We start from the raw sequence: 18,975 nt of genomic DNA, 5'->3' as shown, positions 1-18,975 counted from the left end.
TCGTGTGAATTATTTAGGTGCCATTTTAGTGACAACGTTAAAACCACTTAAATGTCTGAAATGATAATATAACATTAAAACCAAATATGTCATGAACAATGATTACATTTATTTTGCTCTTCTTACTGATTTTAGAAACCTCATTTCAACAGCTTTTCCAATTATCACAATTACACAAATTGTAAGTCATTTTCCAATATATGTGGAATTAAACAAAATCTGAAAAGAAATCATACATAAATACTCACAACATTATTATTTTTAGAGTATTCATAGCAGTTTCCACAGCCGCAGGCTTAAATCTTGAGGCAAATATTCCCATCAGCAATACTAATGGCACAATCATGCATCTCCATTAGGATGCTGCTTGCGAGGGAGAAAACTCCCACCACTGTGCAAGGCCTGAGTCTTCGGATGGTAAAATTCAGACATAATAGCCTCTTCACAATAACTAAGTAGTAGTTTCTTACATACCCTCCAAAACAAAATCAAATTTAATATATCTGCATTTCTAAATTCAGACCTGGACATTTTTTCTTTCCTAATCCAACCTTTAGCTTTCCATTGTTCAGAAAAATCTATACAGACTAGCTTAGCTTTATAAAATAACAAAGATTAGCTTTTACTTTCCGAAGTTCTTGTTTCATTTAACTGCTTTGCTGGTGATTGTGATGAAAGAATGAGCTAAATTACACAGATTGAAGAATATTCTGATCACTTATCCCCTTTCTGAATTAAAAAAATTTAAAGAAGACTTTACAATTATCCTACGCTTTTGCAAGTTTTAAAATATCCTTAGACAAAAGATCTTTGGCAGGTCTCTTCAATTTCTATTCTTTTCATCCACCCAAATTTTCTAATTTAAGTTGTTTTGTAATTTTTATCTTTAAAATAGCACAGTAAAACCCTACAGTTTCCAGGTTTGTTGGGCACTTCTAACACTTCAGGGAATTTCAGACTGCGGATGTATGAGATATTTGCCCCTCAATCCCACCCACCATCTCCTGTCCCAAACATTGAAATCCACTGATCTCATTCCATCATGATTTCCCAGGATATGAGGTAAAACAGATAATTTAGAAAAGGAGGACTACGAGGATGTGAGAATTCAACCAGACTGAGACTGATTTTCTCCCTATTTCTACCTATTTGAATCATTCCAAAAATCCAAAACTGACTTCCAATTAAGTTAGCTACCAGTTTTCTTAGTAGTCATATTTAAACCGTTTCCCTGGAATCCAGTGTCATGACATCAAGATACATTTGAGTGTGTGTGTGGGGGTGGGGGTGGGGGGGGGGCGGGGAGTGAGAGAGAAGGGGAAGTAAGGGGGGGAGAGGGAAAGTGGTAAATAAAATTCATAAGGGTGATAGGTGCTTGAACAACAAAAACAAGTCTATGAAACTAAACATTATGTTTACAAACTGGCTGAAAGTTGTTTTACATTTTCTCAGAGTGAAGGGAGTTTTCCAGCCAAAAAGGTAATTAGTGCTTCCTGAAGCTTGCTGATGACAGTGCTCAGCAAATGAGGACAGGCCTGGAGAGTGGAAACGACCATGGTAAATCTAGCCTAAAGAGAATCTCTTCCAGTGTAACACTGTCAGGGGACACCTAATGCTCCTCCACTAAGAAGCATGCTTGCAGTAGCCACCGTGGTGAATGTGGGTGAAAGAGAGCTCTCACACCATCTGCTTGTCTAGCTGCATTAAGTCGAACCCTCTAGAAAGATACCTTGACTTCACTTTTTAACACTGACTTTCCAGATTCGACCCGTCCAAACACCAATTCTAATCAGCCCGGTTCCTGAAACTGTCTTCCCACCCACCACCCCACCATAGGTCTATTGTCCAAAGACAAATCTATCTTTGATTTTCAGACTGACTTACACGAGCTCCCTGGCCTCGGACTCATCTCTGACCAAAGGAACCTGCATCTCGGGTTTTCTTTGGTGTGTACATTTTCTTCCCACGGGATCCATTCCCACTTAGCAGTTCTTGCCTCCATGGTCCCTAGGCTCTGCCTAGTCTGGCTATGCAGGTGGGAATTCACAGCTAGAATAAAGTGGGCTCTCAGGAGTATGGTCATAATTCACTGAATTGAAGAATCCACAGCAGAGTGACCCACCGGACCTTGGACCACATTCTTCTGAGGGGTGTCAGGAAAGTGAAAATATGGCAGCATTCTAAAAATAATGACTCCAGAATTTCTTATAGGTGGGTTAGGGATGAGAATCTGTTCAGAAGAAAAGGCTACGTAATTATTTGGAAGGTGCAATTGTTATTTTCATAAGAAACATGTTGTTTTTACTTATAATTTTTAAAAATAATATTTTGCACAGAAAGCTCAATTTTTGCTTAGAATGTGTATTTTTTGGAGGTTGAATGTGTACTTTGGGATGATGTCAAGATTCCTAATCCATCCTTTTTCCTACATCCATCCACCACTAATTTTAAAAGGCAATATAGTTACTAGTGGAAGTTTTGAGAAAAAATAATTAAGATAAAACAGACTGTTAAAAGTAAAAAATAATGACTCAATTACCCTATATGCCAGATAGTAAGTAATTATATTCATCATAAAAAGTGTAAGGAAAAGGTAATTGTAGAAGATATTGCCCTTACTCCTGCTCTTGTCCACCACAATCCTGATTTTATTCAAGATCTACCTTCTTCCATAGCGCTCTTCCACAGCCCTCCCCGCCTCCCCCACCCTCTTCAGGGGAGGTGAGCTTTCTCCAGTTCTGGGAATGAATCTTGATTAATCTTAAGACATTCGCAAATGTTCACTCACGAGCTTTCTATTCCTCTGGCCAGTGTTTGGGATAAGCATGGACAAAAGACCCAGTTCTGGCCAATGAAGTGTGAAAAGTCTTCTGGGAAAAGGCTTCCTAGATCTTAAGATACGTCAGAAGGAAGAAAAGGGGCCTTTCTGCTCCTGAGTGTTATGTTGGGGAGCAACAGCTGTCTGGTAGGAAGTCCTCTAACCTGCAGGAAGGCAGGGCAAGAGAATGCAGAAAACCAGACCTCACTGCACTTGACTTCTCTACCTCTGCACTTCGTGTGAAATAAGAAATCACCTTGTTGTTAAAGTTGCTTTCACTTGAGTTGTGTATTCTCTTGCTTACAGCTACAGATATCCTATTTGATAGTTAAGTGAAGGAAAGAGAAATTATTTTTTAATGTAGCATTCTAATATTCACTTTGGAAGGAAAATATAATGAAAGCTATAGAGATTAAACACATGCAGACCCAAGGTGGCCAGAGGCCAGCATATACAATAACTCTCCTCAGCTCATTGGAAACAGACAAGTGTTCAACACCAACAATCATTTTTAGGACGAATAAACTAAACAAAAAACTCAAACTTAAATGAATAGAATCAGTAAAGACAAGATAATCTACAAACACATTATTTGCCCTCATTACTTTTTAAATTTATCAAGCCAAAATCTGCCTCCATATTATCCATTTTATTTTTCATTTTTAGAGAATAAGAACATTTTAAATTGCAACAGAGTTGAACTGAATAAAATTACTTTATATAGACATTATGATTCAGTTTTCCAGGTTCAAAAGAGAGAATGATAAAACCGGTCTACTTCTTTGGAATAGCATGAGAAAACAATTAACCATCATGAGGGTTTCTAAAATTTTAATTATCACTAAAGACTCTACAATATCACCTCAAATCTATCTGTAGTCATTAAGAAATTAAAAAGATGAATTAGAAGAGTGATGGAACTCTTTCTGAGTTTGTTTTTTGTTTAGACATTAACAATGTTCAATGTTATATTTCTTTATAGGCACTAATATGGCAAATAAACATAAACCTGTGAGCATGGCGATTATAATTCCTTACATCACTAGTTCTCCATAGCCTCAGTTTAAAAAAAAACACACAAAATAAAATTTCCTCTAAGTATTATATTTACCTACAGTTGATCTTCAAAATATAAGGAGTAGGAAAAACTTGTTATGAACACTTGATTTGAAGTATAAATAGGTGTTATAATTCCTCTATGTCACAATTCAGCTATTGTGTCCATAGAAATTTTATTCTTCTCTTTGCCAAGAGCTACACATATTTTTATTATTTTAATAACAAATTCTATTTGTATTAGCCAGGTTAAAAAATAACATGTCAAAAAAAATAACATGTCAATTGTCTTGGACACAAATCAGTCAAGCTGCTATGTTTTCATTCTCTCCAATCTGATTTACTCAAGGTTAATTTGATTTCACACCCAAGGAAGAACAGAAACTTCTCATCAATGATTCTCACTCCTTGATTTTGTAAAACCCAAATTTCTAGTCTCCCAAAGTATTAGAAGTGTAGCTTCATGCATCATTAGCCTATAGTTCCTGGCTGAAACAATTATATCAAGAAGGCAGATGTGGGCTGCAGTGATACTCACAAAAAAAGAGTGTTACTCACAAAAAAAGCTAGACATTTATAGCCACTATTCTTGGATACACTTTTCACAAATAGATTTAAACAAACATAATATACAGATACTATACAGGCTGAGTTATTAATTAAGCAAAGGCTAAAAAAAAAAAAAAAAAAAAAAAAAAAAAAGACCAATTTTGAGTATACCTTAAAACATGGACTCACTGTTTTCCCTTGATAAAATGCATTCCAGCATAGCTAAGAGAATTCCCACAGCAAACCAAAGTAGGTTAAATAATTACAAAATATGGCTTTTGGTTCAAAAGTCATAAAGTAATTGTTTTCAATGATGTGTTTATTTTAAGAGAAAGCTACTAAATCTATATGACAAAAATAAGCTCTTAACCTATAATTATTTCCTCTCACAACCTCAACAAATATAAATTCCAAGGTCAGATTGGACAATCCCTGTTGGAATACACAATGAGTAAATGGGAGCTGCGGTGACCCCAAATATTGCTTGAGTGGGTCATTTCACCACCATGATTAAGTGAACACATTAGTGTTCAAATAATTATGCTTCCGTTTCTCAGCACTTCTCCCCTTGCTAACCACCCTTGACACACAACCAGCCCAGACCAGAAATGTAGAACCTGAGACTGGACATGCCCAGGAACTGAAACTTTCCAAAAGTCTGAGACTACATTCTCAGAGAAAAATGCCACCTGGTAATTAAGACTCCAATGTTCTAACTTGTTCTGAGTACATCAAGTAAGCAAATGTTAGTTATTTATTATGCTCTTTTCCCTCTTCTTCTATCTTATATTCATCAAGCAACAATCAAACATGTAACTATTTGTTTAATCAAATATTTTTAAAACAAAATTATGTAGGGCCATTCACTGTCTCTTGAGTACTGGCTTCTGATATTGGCTTTTATTTTATCTTTTATCTTTTTGTCAATTCTGCTGGCAAAAGTTTCACATAAGAACAGGGATGCTACACCCGCTATGCTATGTAGATAAATATCAAAAAAGAGGAAGAGAATATTAACAAGACACTGGTGCTATTTATGGGTGATGGCAATATTCTCTGACCTAATCAACATGCCTACAAGATGGATCAAATGATAGACTGTTGGTGAAAGTATAAATTGTTTCTGTTTTCCTAGGAAAGCAATATGGTTAAACCCACTTTTTAAAAAATCATTATTAAATTTGCTGTGGTGACCTTAGTTAATAAGATCATACTGGTTCAAGTGTACATTTTTATAACATATGATCTATATATTACATTGTGTGCCCACCATCCACAGTCAAATCACCTTCCTTTACTATGTATTTGGCCCCCTTTACCCTTTATTAAGTAGGTTTAACCTACATTTAATACATTGTATTTCAATAAATACATAATTGAAAATACTTACTTTATGACTTTTAACATTCTCACAAGCCTTAGAGCTTTAGAGCTCTTTATTAGTTCCTTTTCTAAAAATTCATCTTAAAAGAATAATCATGGGATTATTCAAAATATAGTGAAAGAGTTATCTGTGTCAAGGTTTTTAAACAAATATCAAAATATATAATAAATAACTTTGCAAAACCAGGTAGTGGGTTGAATTTTTGTGATACAACCATATATTGTAATACCATGCAAGTAATAAAAAAAAGTAGGTTGTAAAAGAATATTTAAAACAATGAAGGTTAGTAAACATAAAAGGTCAAGAACCTACTAAAGCAAATAACTCTACTTGGTTGGATTTAAGGTTTTCCTTGTTATTCATTTCTTAACACTAGCAATTTCATTTATAAACAATTCATTAAGAAATGTAAGAAATACAAATATTTGTCATTTTTATTTTCTTCTGTTTCAAAGTAACAGCCCTTAGTAAAAGGACACTATAAATGTATCTCTGCAATAGTTTTTCTTTCTTTTTAAATACATTTTCTTTGGGGAAAATTTTTTAGGTCAATGTAATAGAATAAAAAGTGTATTTCCATACAAAACATTCCCCAGAAACTTCATATGCCAAACATTACATGAGGTAAACTATTGATCTGAGCCACATGGCATTTCTGAGTTTGTTCATGAAATGAATTTTAATATAGAATTTACACTAGAGAAGTTGACCCTGCCAAAACTGAATTTTAAATCACTTAACAGTATATTTGTCATGCAAGAAAGGATTACAACCAAAAGTACACTTTCTAAAAAAAAAAAATTAGCATGTTTTTTAAAATTTACAAAATATACTTATGTCTTATACATAAGACAAAATCACGGTGGATTACAAATAACCTAATTCCATAACTACATTTTTCATTGCAACCAATTGTTACTACCGATCTGTAAATCTCCAGTGAAGAAGCATTTCACATCCTGAAATGAAAATCCATAGTTACTAAAATTTCATGTTTGAAAAAAACTATTTCTTCCCTGTGTGGTAGAGAGCTCAGTAAGAAGGCTATTTTCATCATGTTTCAACTTATAAAAACCTTTAAAACCACTATTTCAGAGAAACCATTTTGAAGAGGGGAAAAAGAACCATTTCCACTCAACAAATATTCAATCTAAACATTTATCGATCGACTGTATTCCAATAACATAGTACCTTTGAAAATGGTAGGCCAGAAGTATAGTAACCTTCCAAAAAATAAATGTAGTAGCAAAAATCTACATAATTCAAGTAGTTTTATGTTATTACCTATTTATGTCTTCTAACAGCAGATCAAAATCTTCAAGTTTCTTTTGATATTTCTTGGTAAAGTAACAGAACTCATTAAAAATTGAAGATTTCAAATCAGGATATGGGCATTCCAAAGCTTCTAATTCCATTGGCAGTTCACTCAGCAGGTTCCTCCTTTCTTCTGAATAATGATCTACTATCTGAAAAGTAAATTAAATGATTGTTTTATTTAACACCAATGACAAATTGATAAACAAATTACTGTCTGCTTCACACTTACTTTAATACTCCAGTCTGAAAGATTATTTTCCAAATTCTGTTGCTCCATGCTAAGTCTTTCAAAGACAGCTTTTAATTGTTTCTTCACAAAGTCAACCTATTGGAACATTTAGAACAAATAGTATGCAAATTCTTCTTGTGATTCATTCAATATGTATATTTAAATTCACAGGAATTCATCTCAAAAACCAGTAAGTGATGAGAAATTAGATAAGAGAATCTGCCTTTGAGGACTTGGGGAAGAGGGCTCAGGTGATGCCACAGCCGGGCATGTGTTTATCAGAGAGTCTTCCAGACACATAACTCAAACTAAGCTGGAAGTACATTGGGGTCCTAGCCTCTGCACCCTCATTTTGATTTTGTTTGTGGTGAGGCAGAGAGCTTAACAGATTGTCTGTTCCAATCACCCTTTCCTTCCCTTGCAATCTTGCCTCTAACCCCCAGCTGGGCAAGATTTTTTAAATATTCTTATAAATTATTATTTATGAAAGCAATATAACAACACTGCAGACCAATGAAAAATAGAGCAAGAAAAATCACCTAAAAGCCTACATCTAGTGCAACTATGATCATGGAATTTATGCTGTAGTCAGGAGATAGTCAATAAACTAATGAAAAATAGCTATGAGAATATGAGGAGGAGGTAAGTAATGTAAAAATAGGGTGAGTAATATGGAGTGGCTATGTCTTCTCTCAAGTGGACTATCAGAACAGGTCACTCAGAAGAAAGGACATTTAAGCAAACACCTAAAAGACAAAAAGTATCCTCAATGAAACAGAGGAAACAGCCAGCGCACAGGCCCTGAGACAGGAAAGAAGAGCCTGGTAAGTGTGAGAAGGAATAGAAAGAAGGCCAGACTAGTGACAGAGTATAGGACTGGTCATCAAACTCATTAGTTAAAAGAGCCAAATATCAACAATACCACGATTGAAATTTCTTTTGAGAGCCAAATTTTTTAAACTTAAACTTCTTTTAACATCACTTCTTCAAAATAGACTCACCCAGGCCATGGTATTTTGTGGAAGAGCCACATTCAAAGGGCCAAAGAGTGGCAGGTGGCTTGCGAGATGCAGTTTGCTGACCAATGGTCTATGAGGAAGAGGGTTTCAGGTAGGAGATGAGATTGAAGAAGCAGGGAAGGGTATGTGTGGGCCAGAAGGAGCCCTGAGGGGATTTACCAGGGGAATGAATGGCTTGATCCCCATACACTGAAGGTAGATCCCAGAATGCGATGGGAGGAGCAAGAATGAAAGCAGGGAGAATAAGTATGAGGCCAATGTAACATTTCAGGTTCCAAATGAACAAGCTTGGACAGATTTAGGGATGTTTAAGATACTGCATAGACAGAATTTGCTGTATCTTCTATTAAAATACACGCATGTTGGTTTCTTATCACAAATTGTTCTAGTTGGGACAAAAATGAAATATTACATTATTAAAAGTAAAGGTAATATACTAACCTCTTCCAGTACATCAGTGTGTGAGTGTGGATGTTGTGCAATATGATGCTGTCTATATTTTAGGTCTGCTATCAATTGATGAATAGGATTTATCACATTTTTAAGATACAGGCACCATTGTTCAGATAACACTTGTTCTATAGTGAAACAAAATTAAATCAAGATAACACATTATTTAAAAAATTTAAGAACAGGTTCTTAGAGTGCAGATTTCTTTTTGGATTATTTTAGAGAAAAAAAAAACAGCAGTTAATAAAAGAACATGAAGTGAGCAGTCCATTTTCATTTTCAAAACACCCCTTTAAATATAGGATAAAAAAAATCTCACCAAAATTCTTAAGGTCAGACAGACATTCATTCCCAATGTGCTCTTCTTTGAAAAAAGATTTTATTTCAGATTCCACTTTACACCTGAAATAGACATTACTGGGTTTTAAAAATATGGGTTTAAAAAATAGTAGTATAATTTAATCTAATGTGGTTTTATTCACCAGTTTATTTATTCTGATCATATGCTAAATTCCTAACATGGATTTGGTACTTGCCGGACACGATCAGTGAACATTTGGTCTCTCCAAAATGTCCATTGAGACATTTGGTCCATACCAAAAGGTCTTTGATAGCTCATCCTGAACAAAACATTCATAGAGACTTTGACCTATGGCTAACGGTCCTTGAAATTTGGTCCTGTCTAAAACATCCATGAGCATACTTGGTCCATGCCAAATGGTCCTTGGTTTTGTCAAAAAATGCCCATGCTTAGGAACTGCTGGATTCAGATAAAAATGTTTATTTCTACTTTTGGCTTACAGGAATAATACATTAAAAAGTACTATCATGACTGTAGCTAAGATTTGGAAACATCCTAAGTGCCCATCAGCAGATGAGTGGATTAAAAAACTGGTAGATCTACACAATGGAATACTACACTAAAAAAGGAGTTCTTACCATTTGTAACAGCATGGATGGAACTGGAGAGTGTTATGCTAAGTGAAATGAGCCAGTCAGAGAAAGACAAATATCACAGGATCTCACTTATTTGTAGAATATAATGAAAAACATAAACTGATGAACAAAACAGATCCAGAGACAGAGAAACATTGATCAGGCTGTCAAACCTCAGAGAGAAGGTAGGGAAGGGTAGGAGTAAGGGGGAGAGATCAACCAAAGGACATGTATGCACACATATAAGCCTAACCAACGGATACAGACAATAGGGAGGCAAAGGCATGAGTGGGGGCGATGGGGAGGTAATGGGGGAATAAGGACACATGTGTAACACCTTATTCACCTTATCAATAAAGAAATTTAAAAAAGAAGTACTATTGTGTTTTATTGGTCCAATAGGGTTGTGACTGTACTGCCAGTAATAGCCCTTCTTGCCACAGTAGCTTAGCTGGTAATGGCAAATGGGGGTAGCTAGATGGTTCCAGGCTGGAATCTTGCAGAAGAGAAGAATTTATATTAACGATGCATGTTTTGGACAGAACCAAATATCAAGGCATGGACCAAATACCAACATCTGTGGACGTTTTAGTCAAGACCAAATGTTTTGCAAGGAAAATAAGCTCAAGTGAACATTCTGGGGAGAAGTTAATAGCGAAAACCAAGGTGAGCCTGTGACATGCCCTAGCACTACTTCTTTAGAGAGAGTTCAGGGCCTTGGGAAGCCATTGTGGGATACTAAGCTGACCTCCCCTGCTCATCAGATCTGTGTTTCAGAAAGATTCCCAAGGCAGCAAGATGCAGCACAGACTGGAAAGACAGTGATCAATAGAAAAGGAAAATAAGCAGGAGGGGACAAGGTAAGTCTGAACCAACAAAGAGGTTATTTTAAAAGTTAAGAGAAAATGAACTCCTGAGCTAAGGAAATAAAGGTAAAAGTATAGTTGATTTTTATACAGTAGTAAAAGGAACAAATCTTAATGACCTTTTACATATTAATTAAATATAGTGATTTTTAGCCCTACTTGGTTTCTCAGTGGTTAGAGCATAGGCCCAGTCAAGGGCACATATCTTGGTTGTGGGTTCAATACCCAACCCCAAAAGGACTGAGTCAACCAGTTGATGTGTTTCTCTCACATCAGTGTTTCTCTCTCTCTCTCTCTCTCTCTCTCTCTCTCTCTCTCTCTCTCTCCCTCCCTCTCCCCTTTCTTCCCTCTCTTTCATTCTCTCTAAAAATCAATGAAAAATATCATCCAGTGAGAATTAAAAACAAACAAAAAATAAATATAGTTATTTTTAGAGTAAAAGCATTTAAGCAAACAATAAGCAAAGAGACACAGGTTGAAAAAGGCAGAGCAAGAGAGGAAGTTGAAGTTCTATAAATGAAACTAACAGCCAGGAGATCTGTAGAAAATTAGGGCAGCAGTGCAGGCTGAATGCCAAAGCTTTAGTCCTCCAACAGGAAGGAACTCAGCAGTGCTGACAGCTTGTGCCTTAGACTCAGCTATTTGATCCACTTCTCACTCTTGAAAGTGTCCCAGGTGAGTGCACCCAGAGGCCAGGTAAGTCTCACACCTGTTAGATAAGGAATGCATAGGAGCTGGGCTGGGAGAGAGCTCTCTGGTGCCCTGAATCACACAGTATGAATAGTGATTGATCTCAGTGTAATATTTAGAGATTCATTTCCAGACAGCATTTACTTGTTGGTAAAACCCCATGATATCCTCTGCCTAAAGATGATACTTTTAAAAATAATGCTTTAAAGCAAAAATTGTGAGCAAGACTACATATATTACTAACAGATATTTGGTTATAAAAGCATCCCTTGCAGGAATGATAGTAAAAGTAGTAAGGCGAACAAGTAAGCCTTCAAACTTTATTATTCCAAAATCCTTATTAAAATAAAAATTATAATTCTTTATCACACAACCAATATAAATACCTTTTTTTTCTGAACATCTAAACCTGCCATTCTGAAACAAAGGAGCAAGGGATCCTGGGGAAGTACACCAAGGTCTTCAAGACGTGTAGTTTGAAAAAAAACATTAATTATTAAATACAATTTTATATTTAGAGATTTTATGTGACCAGAAACATTTTTTAAATATATATATATTTTATTGATTTTTTTACAGAAAGGAAGGGAGAAAGATAGAGAGCTAGAAACATCAATGAGAGAGAGACCAGCTGCCTCTTGCACACTCCCTACCAGGGATGTGCCCGCAACCAAGGTATATGCCCTTGACCGGAATCGAACCTGGGACCTTTCAGTCTGCAGGCTGACGTTCTATCCACTGAGCCAAACCAGTTTCGGTATGACCAGTTTCTTTATACAGATTTCAAAGAATTAAAGTTCAGCAAAATCTCATGTGTTTTTTTCTAGGAAGGCTAGACAAATTAGATGTGAAAGAAGGAAAAGCTACTCAACACCAAGTACATGGAGCACGGCGTAAAAGGCAAATGCTCTAACCCCACCTCCAGATAAACTAGCTGATTTGCTGTCTGCAAATAGCTTTAATTTTCTGAACCTCAAGATTCTCCTCTGTAAAATGAGGATAGCATCGATACCTCCTCTGCAAGTATATCGCAGGGAGTAAATAAAACATATAAAGTAGTTAATACATATTACCCAGCACATATTAATTTATCCCCCCCAAAATTAGATGACATTGTAGGCCCAGAAGGTAATTAATCAGGCTTAATATTGTCAAATGAAATCTCTCATGATGATGTGTAAGAATATTTTGCTTTTTTTAAAGGTTAAGAAACACTGATGGAGCTTAAATTCCTGATTTTCTGGTAGCCCCCAAATTCTCCACAAATCTAGCCATACTCTAACTGTCCTCCTTTTGCTATTATTTTTTAATTTCACTGACCACATTTTGAAATTAGCCTCCTTTCTAGAATAGCACAGAAAATTTTCTTGAACTTCTTCTTGTCCAGTTTTCAGCTCTTAAAAATCTCAAGACATTAAGGTTATTCTTACATGATTGTTCCTCATCTTTGTGTCATGGCAGGTCAACAAAAAGCATTACTTTCCACAATCCATGTACATTATATGCCTCTTCCATCTAGCTCAAGAGCAACACAGTAAGAGAATATAAAACAGTCAAAATACAAACCATTCATGCCCTAACTTGTTTGGCTCAGTGGACAGAGCATCAGCCTGCAGACTGTAAGGGTCTGAGGTTAGATTCCGGTCAAGGGCATATACCTTGGTTGTGGGCACATCCCCAGTAGGAGGTGTGCAAGAGGCAGCTGATCAATGTTTCTCTTTCTCTCATCGATGTTTCTAACTATCCCTCTCCCTTCCTCTCTGTAAAAAATCAATAAAATATATATTTTTTTAAAAAAACAAAAAACGTTCACTAGGGTCTTCCTTTACATTTGAGCTTGCATCAGTTAGCAGCCACCTCTGATGGCTTTCCTTTTTGTCATGTTTCAATTCATGCAAATTTTCCCCAAAAAACTTCCCCAAACTTTCTCTCCACAATAAGTGACCTTTTGAGGGGTAAGTCTTATAAGATAGCAGCAGTATGGTGACAAAATCTATATAATTTTGTTTTTCTGTGTGTAAAATTATATAATGATATAAAACCATTTCCAATCTTGAGCCTTTTACTTCACATGTAGAAATCTTTTTTTTTTCTTTTAATATATTTTATTGATTTTTTACAGAGAGGAAGGGAGAGAGATAGAGAGCTAGAAATGTCGATGAGAGAGAAACATCGACCAGCTGCCTCCTGCACACCCCCTACCGGGGATGTGCCCGCAACCAATGTACATGCCCTTGACGGGAATCGAACCCGGGACCTTTCAGTCCACAGACCGACGCTCTACCGCTGAGCCAAACCGGTTTTGGCCACATGTAGAAATCTTGTGGCAAAATAAAAAACTCCTATGAATATAAAAGTGTCAAAAGTAAAGTTAATGGTATTTGGCAATTTGACTTAGAATAAGACCACAAATTCACATATTTTGATATAAAATCTACATTTTTTTTCCATTCATTTATTCTATTTTAAATATTTTTATTGATTTTAGAGAGGAAGGGATAGGAAAAAATAGATAGAAACATCAATGATGAAAGAATCATTGATCAGCTGCCTTCTGCACGCCCCTCATGAAGATCAAGCCCACAACCTGGGCATGAGCCCTTGACTGGAATCAAACCTGTGACTTCTCAGTCTGCAGGCCGATGCTCTATCCACTGAGCCAAACCAGTTAGGGCCAAAATCTACATTTTAAAAAGCATACTTTACAAATACTACTATCATTAAAACTAGTATATGTGCCTCTAATGGAGGGAATAATCTGCCTTCTCTTTTTGCTTTAACCTATGGGAAGACATTTAGTTTTCAAAGATTACAATTAAGATTAAGTATAGAATCATTATTTTGTTTTAATTCATCTTGAAGTGAATGCTGGAAAAAATAACAAAAGTCAGAAATCAAAATTGAATAAATGAGTCATGATGTAGCTCCATCCAGAAATCACTGAGCAAGTGAAGCCCCTTAGTTTATTTGTGCATTTATGTATTGAAAACATTTATATGTCTCCTATAACATATCCTGCAATGAAAAAATGAATATGATGGGATGGTTGCCCTACTTACCACTTTCACAGATAAAGATTATCTTTTTCTCTGAAGGAAAGCAAAAGTCATTTTAATATAGTCACTGAATTCCAAATTAAATTGAGGAAATGAAATTATTTTAATTTGGCTCACATTCAAACTGTAACTTTCAATTTTGGTTATAATAGTTTAATTAACATGGAGGGTTATAGAACATCTAACTAAATCAGTGCAAGTCTTAGTAATTCCTCTGTGTGTTTACTGAGATTTCCCCTAGCCCTTACCTGACTTCCTTCAGCCTTTGGTGTTCCTGCCACCACACCTGCCTGTGCTGTTTTATTAGCTGTTGCTCCTTGGATATCTTTGAAGTCTCCACTGCTTTTCTGATCTAAAGAAACAATAGATGAGCCATTTAAAATTCTTAAAATGTGCTTTCCACGATGGAAATGTTTAATCTGTATTTTCTAAGTTAAATACTTACTCTTTTTCAAACTTATTAGTGGATCTTTTAACACAAAATTTACCTTAAAATAAGTATTATATTAAACAAAAAGCAGGGAAGTGAAAGAGAAAATGGTTTGGAATACTGACCAGTCTAAGAACTGTTTTTAAAGCATTTATGAAAAGAAAGATGAAGTGGTTATATTTTCCATACAAACAATAAATAACACCTAATTCATTCAGTACCAGGACATTTTTCCATGAATTTTCTCACCTTCTGACATACTTTCCCTGCCAGGCACCATGAACATCCTTAGGCCCATTTTACAGATGAAGACACTGATGTTCAGAGAAGTTAAAAATGAGAATCGCACAGAACCTCAGTGTCTGAATTGGTTTTTATCTGATCCTTCAGCAAAGGATGAACAAAGTCATTGGATAAATGGTTAGGAGGCCTGGCTATATAACCTTGAACATGCAATTTTAATCTTTCAACTCCATGACTTTGTAAATAATTTCTTTTTTAAAAAAAATATACTTTATTTATATTTTACAGAGAGGAAGAGAGAGGGATAGAGAGTTAGAAACCTTGATGAGAGAGAAACATTGACCAGCTGCCTCCTGCACACCCTTTACTGGGGATGTGTCTGCAACCAAGGTACATGCCCTTGACCAGAATCGAACCCAGGACCCTTAAGCCGCAGGCCAACGCTCTATCCACTGAGCCAAACTAGTTTTGGGTGTAAATAATTTCTTAAGTATTTATTTGAAGATACTTGAAATAGCAAAAATGTATATACATTAAAACCCATCTTTTTTAAATTGAAAATTTCCCCACATTTTATGACTTTAGAAAAGGTAGCATAGAATTAGTACCGGGGTTTCTGTTGACAAGTTCTGTCAGGCTGGGGTTTGTTTGCCCTAAGATCCGTTCTTGGCCATCTCTCTGATTTGCTCCACATCACAGAGTAGCCTGTGCTTCTCAAACACTCCTATCAGCTGGCTTCCTGTTGGGCTCAGCCAAGAGAGACACTAGCAGTGGGGGATGGAAGGGAAGGAGGAAAGGAGAAGCCAAAAGATGACTGCTCCTACCTCTCTACTCTCACAGGAGTCTCTAGGAGCAGCTCCATCTTTTCCATTTGTCCCAACTTTTCTTGACAGTTTTACTACAGCTCCAACCATCTCTGGGTAAGTAAGCTCCATTCATGAGATGTGGTACAGCCTTGTTTTTGTTATTGGATTTATTGAGGTGATAATGGTTCACATGTCCCTTTGACTTAGGCATGGCATGGTTTCCTGCTGTTTTAATCTCATACTGCTTACGGGTCCTGTTTGGCTTCTCAGCTCTACCACCTACCTGGGTGACCATTTCCTGAATTAAATACCCCTCTGCTCAATAAAAACCTCCTCAAGTGGATTCTGTTTTCAGGTTAGACTCTGACCAATACTCATGTGTATTTCCAACTTGTGAATTCCATATTAGTACTTTTAAACACTTACAAACGTGCTACTCATATCAGAAACTTGATGAAATATGCATATTTTTCATTTTCTCTGCTACTATCGATAGTAGCCTAAAAGCTTTAACAGACCAATACTTAAAATGTAAAAACTTCAGAAGACAAGACCTAAAAAGACTCTATAATGCATGCTATATCTAGCTGTCATTCACTGATTGCTTTAACCTTGAATTTATCTTTCTGCTATTCTAGTTACTGATTCAAAATTAGGCCTATAACAAAACAAAATAACCCAAACATTACTTTAGAAAAAACAGTCAAAGTCACATCTATTCTTCAGAAGGTCTTAAGAGTGCTACAATCATGAAATTTAGAAGTACATTCAAATAACAGGACACTACCAGATACATTAAAAATCTCTATTTAATCTACACACAAAAAAAAGTACATAGAGCTGAAAGCGGTTTGGCTCAGTGGATAGAGCATCGATCTGCGGACTGAAGGGTCCTGGGTTCGATTCTGGTCAAGGGCATGTACATTGGTTGTGGCCACATTCACTGTGGGGAATGTGCAGGAGGCAGCTAGTCAATGTTTCTCTCTCATCGATGTTTCTAGCTTTCTATCCCTCTCCCTTCCTCTCTGTAAAAAAAATCAATGAAATATATTAAATTTTAAAAAAGTACACAGTAACACCATGTATCTCTAAAAACTGGCACTCTCCTAAATTCATTCCAACTATTTGTCATCTATTGTCTCTAAAGTTTGTTGTAGCAGACACAACTTTTAAAATTAGATTTCTTTGACATATTTGATTCTTGTTGTACAAAAAGTTAAAACACATTGGTAAAAGATGTAGATACATTTTTTTAGCTTTAAAAAAAATCAATACTGTTGCCTTTGGGCCCAGGGAAAGACAAATTAAGTAGACTATAAACATCAAAATAAAGTTACTATTTTTCACTAGACACTTCCAATATCTTACAGAACATCCTAATTTTTTTTTTGTAAATTCACTCATTGACTTCACTTCTATCCCCAAGCCAAAAATTAAGAAAAATAAAGTCTTAAAAAAGTGAAAAGTTTTAAGATTGTATCTTTATCAATATAGAGATTTTTCAGGTTATTCCAATTCATGTTGCTGGGCAATGAGTCATATGAAATCAATATTTAAGGTAGATGATAATTTATGCAGAATGCTGATGAATTTAAAAAAACAAAAATAATAAATTCATAAAAGAATCAGAAACTAGGGTTCCTTATGGACTTCAATGGGATAATCCAAGATAATAAAACTTAAACAGGCACCTTGAAATGCCATAAAAGCCCTTTACACCAGATGGTCCATCTTTAAATATAAATAACAATAACTGGTTGACTATTTAAGTGTATAATAACACATATATTTAAGTGTTGGTTACATGTGTATAGATATCTAATCTAATAAAAGAGAAATATGCAAATTAACCACCACTCTGCTACACCCACAAGCCACGCCCACCAGCCCATCAGGAGCACATGTGCAAATAAACCCAACCAAGATAACTACAGCCACAGAGAGCAGGAGGGAGGCTTGGGTTTCCCTGGCAATGGAGAAAGCCAAGCTTTCTACATACCCTGGCCGGCCTAGGCCTCCACTCAAGACTACCAAGTTTCAGTGACAGAAGATAGATAAATCCAAACAGAAAAGGCTGCAGCCACAGAGCTGGAAAGAGAAGAAGGCTAGGGTTGCCCCTGGCAATGGAGGAAGCCAAGCTTTCCACATACATTGGCCAGCCCAACCTCCTCTTAAGGATTAAAGTTTCAATTATGAAAGATACATAAATCCCAAAAGAAATGGCTGCTGCCATGGAGCAAGCAGAAGGCTTGGCTCTGCTCCAGGCTACAAAGTTTCAATTGTAGAAGGTAAATAAATTCCAGATACCAGGGCCTCTGCTTAGGTTGCCAGGGGGCTTGGCCAGCCTGAAAACCACCATAAGCCCCTCACACAGGCTGCCCTACACCTGAAGGGAACCCCCACACTGATCTGGGACACCCTTCAGGGCAAACCAGCAGGACCTCACCCATGCACCAGGCCTCTATCCTATCTAATAAAAGAGTAATATGCAGATTGACCATCACTCCAACACTCAAGATGGTTGCCCCATGTGGTCAAAGATCCTGCCCCCATGTGGATACAAGATGGCCACTACAAAATGACCAGAAGGGGAGGACAGTTGGGAGGGACCAGGCCTGCAGGGAGGACAGTTGGAGGTGATCAATCTGCAGGGGAGGGCAGATGGGGTGACCAAGCTGGTAGAGGAGGGAAGCTGGGGGCAACCAGGCCTGCAGGGAAGGGCAGTTGGGAGGGATTCAGGCCTGCAGTGGAAAGCAGTTGGGTAGACCAGGCCTGCAGGGGAGGGCAGTTAGGGGCAAACAGGCTGGCAGGGGAGCAGTTAGGGGGTGATCAGCCTGGCAGGCAGAAGTGGTTAGAGGCAATCAGGAAGGCAGGCAGATGAGCAGTTGGGATCCAGCAGTCCTGGATTGTGAGAGGGTTGTCCCTCGAGGGGTCCCAGATTAGAGAGGGTGCAGGCTGGGCTGATGGACACCGCACTCCATGCATGAATTTTGTGCACTGGACCTCTAGTTTAAATATAAATAACAATAATCAGTGGACTGTTTAAGTATATAATAACACATATATTTAAGTATTGGTTACATGTGTAGATATTTGTCAAAATTCATTGAGATGTACATTTAAGAT

At 36.7% G+C, this 18,975-nt stretch overlaps 1 protein-coding gene across 1 annotated transcript in view; it reads right to left on the bottom strand.

Annotated features, from left to right (window-relative positions):
- CCDC148 (coiled-coil domain containing 148) overlaps positions 1-18,975 on the bottom strand; it is a 198,223-nt gene that overhangs the window by 119,776 nt on the left and 59,472 nt on the right. The window contains exons 4-8 of the mRNA XM_045575445.1: positions 14,619-14,722; positions 9,142-9,224; positions 8,814-8,950; positions 7,354-7,449; positions 7,092-7,273 (exon numbers count right to left, since the gene is read on the bottom strand). Of these exons, the coding sequence (XP_045431401.1) occupies positions 7,092-7,273; positions 7,354-7,449; positions 8,814-8,950; positions 9,142-9,224; positions 14,619-14,722 (602 nt within the window). The remainder of the gene's footprint in view (positions 1-7,091; positions 7,274-7,353; positions 7,450-8,813; positions 8,951-9,141; positions 9,225-14,618; positions 14,723-18,975) is intronic.

This window comes from Pipistrellus kuhlii, unplaced genomic scaffold (assembly GCF_014108245.1).
Source record: "Pipistrellus kuhlii isolate mPipKuh1 unplaced genomic scaffold, mPipKuh1.p scaffold_m20_p_7, whole genome shotgun sequence".
Lineage (NCBI taxonomy): Eukaryota > Metazoa > Chordata > Mammalia > Chiroptera > Vespertilionidae > Pipistrellus > Pipistrellus kuhlii.
The sequence above is the reverse complement of the archived record's forward strand: the minus strand, read 5'-3'. Positions and strand labels throughout refer to the sequence as shown.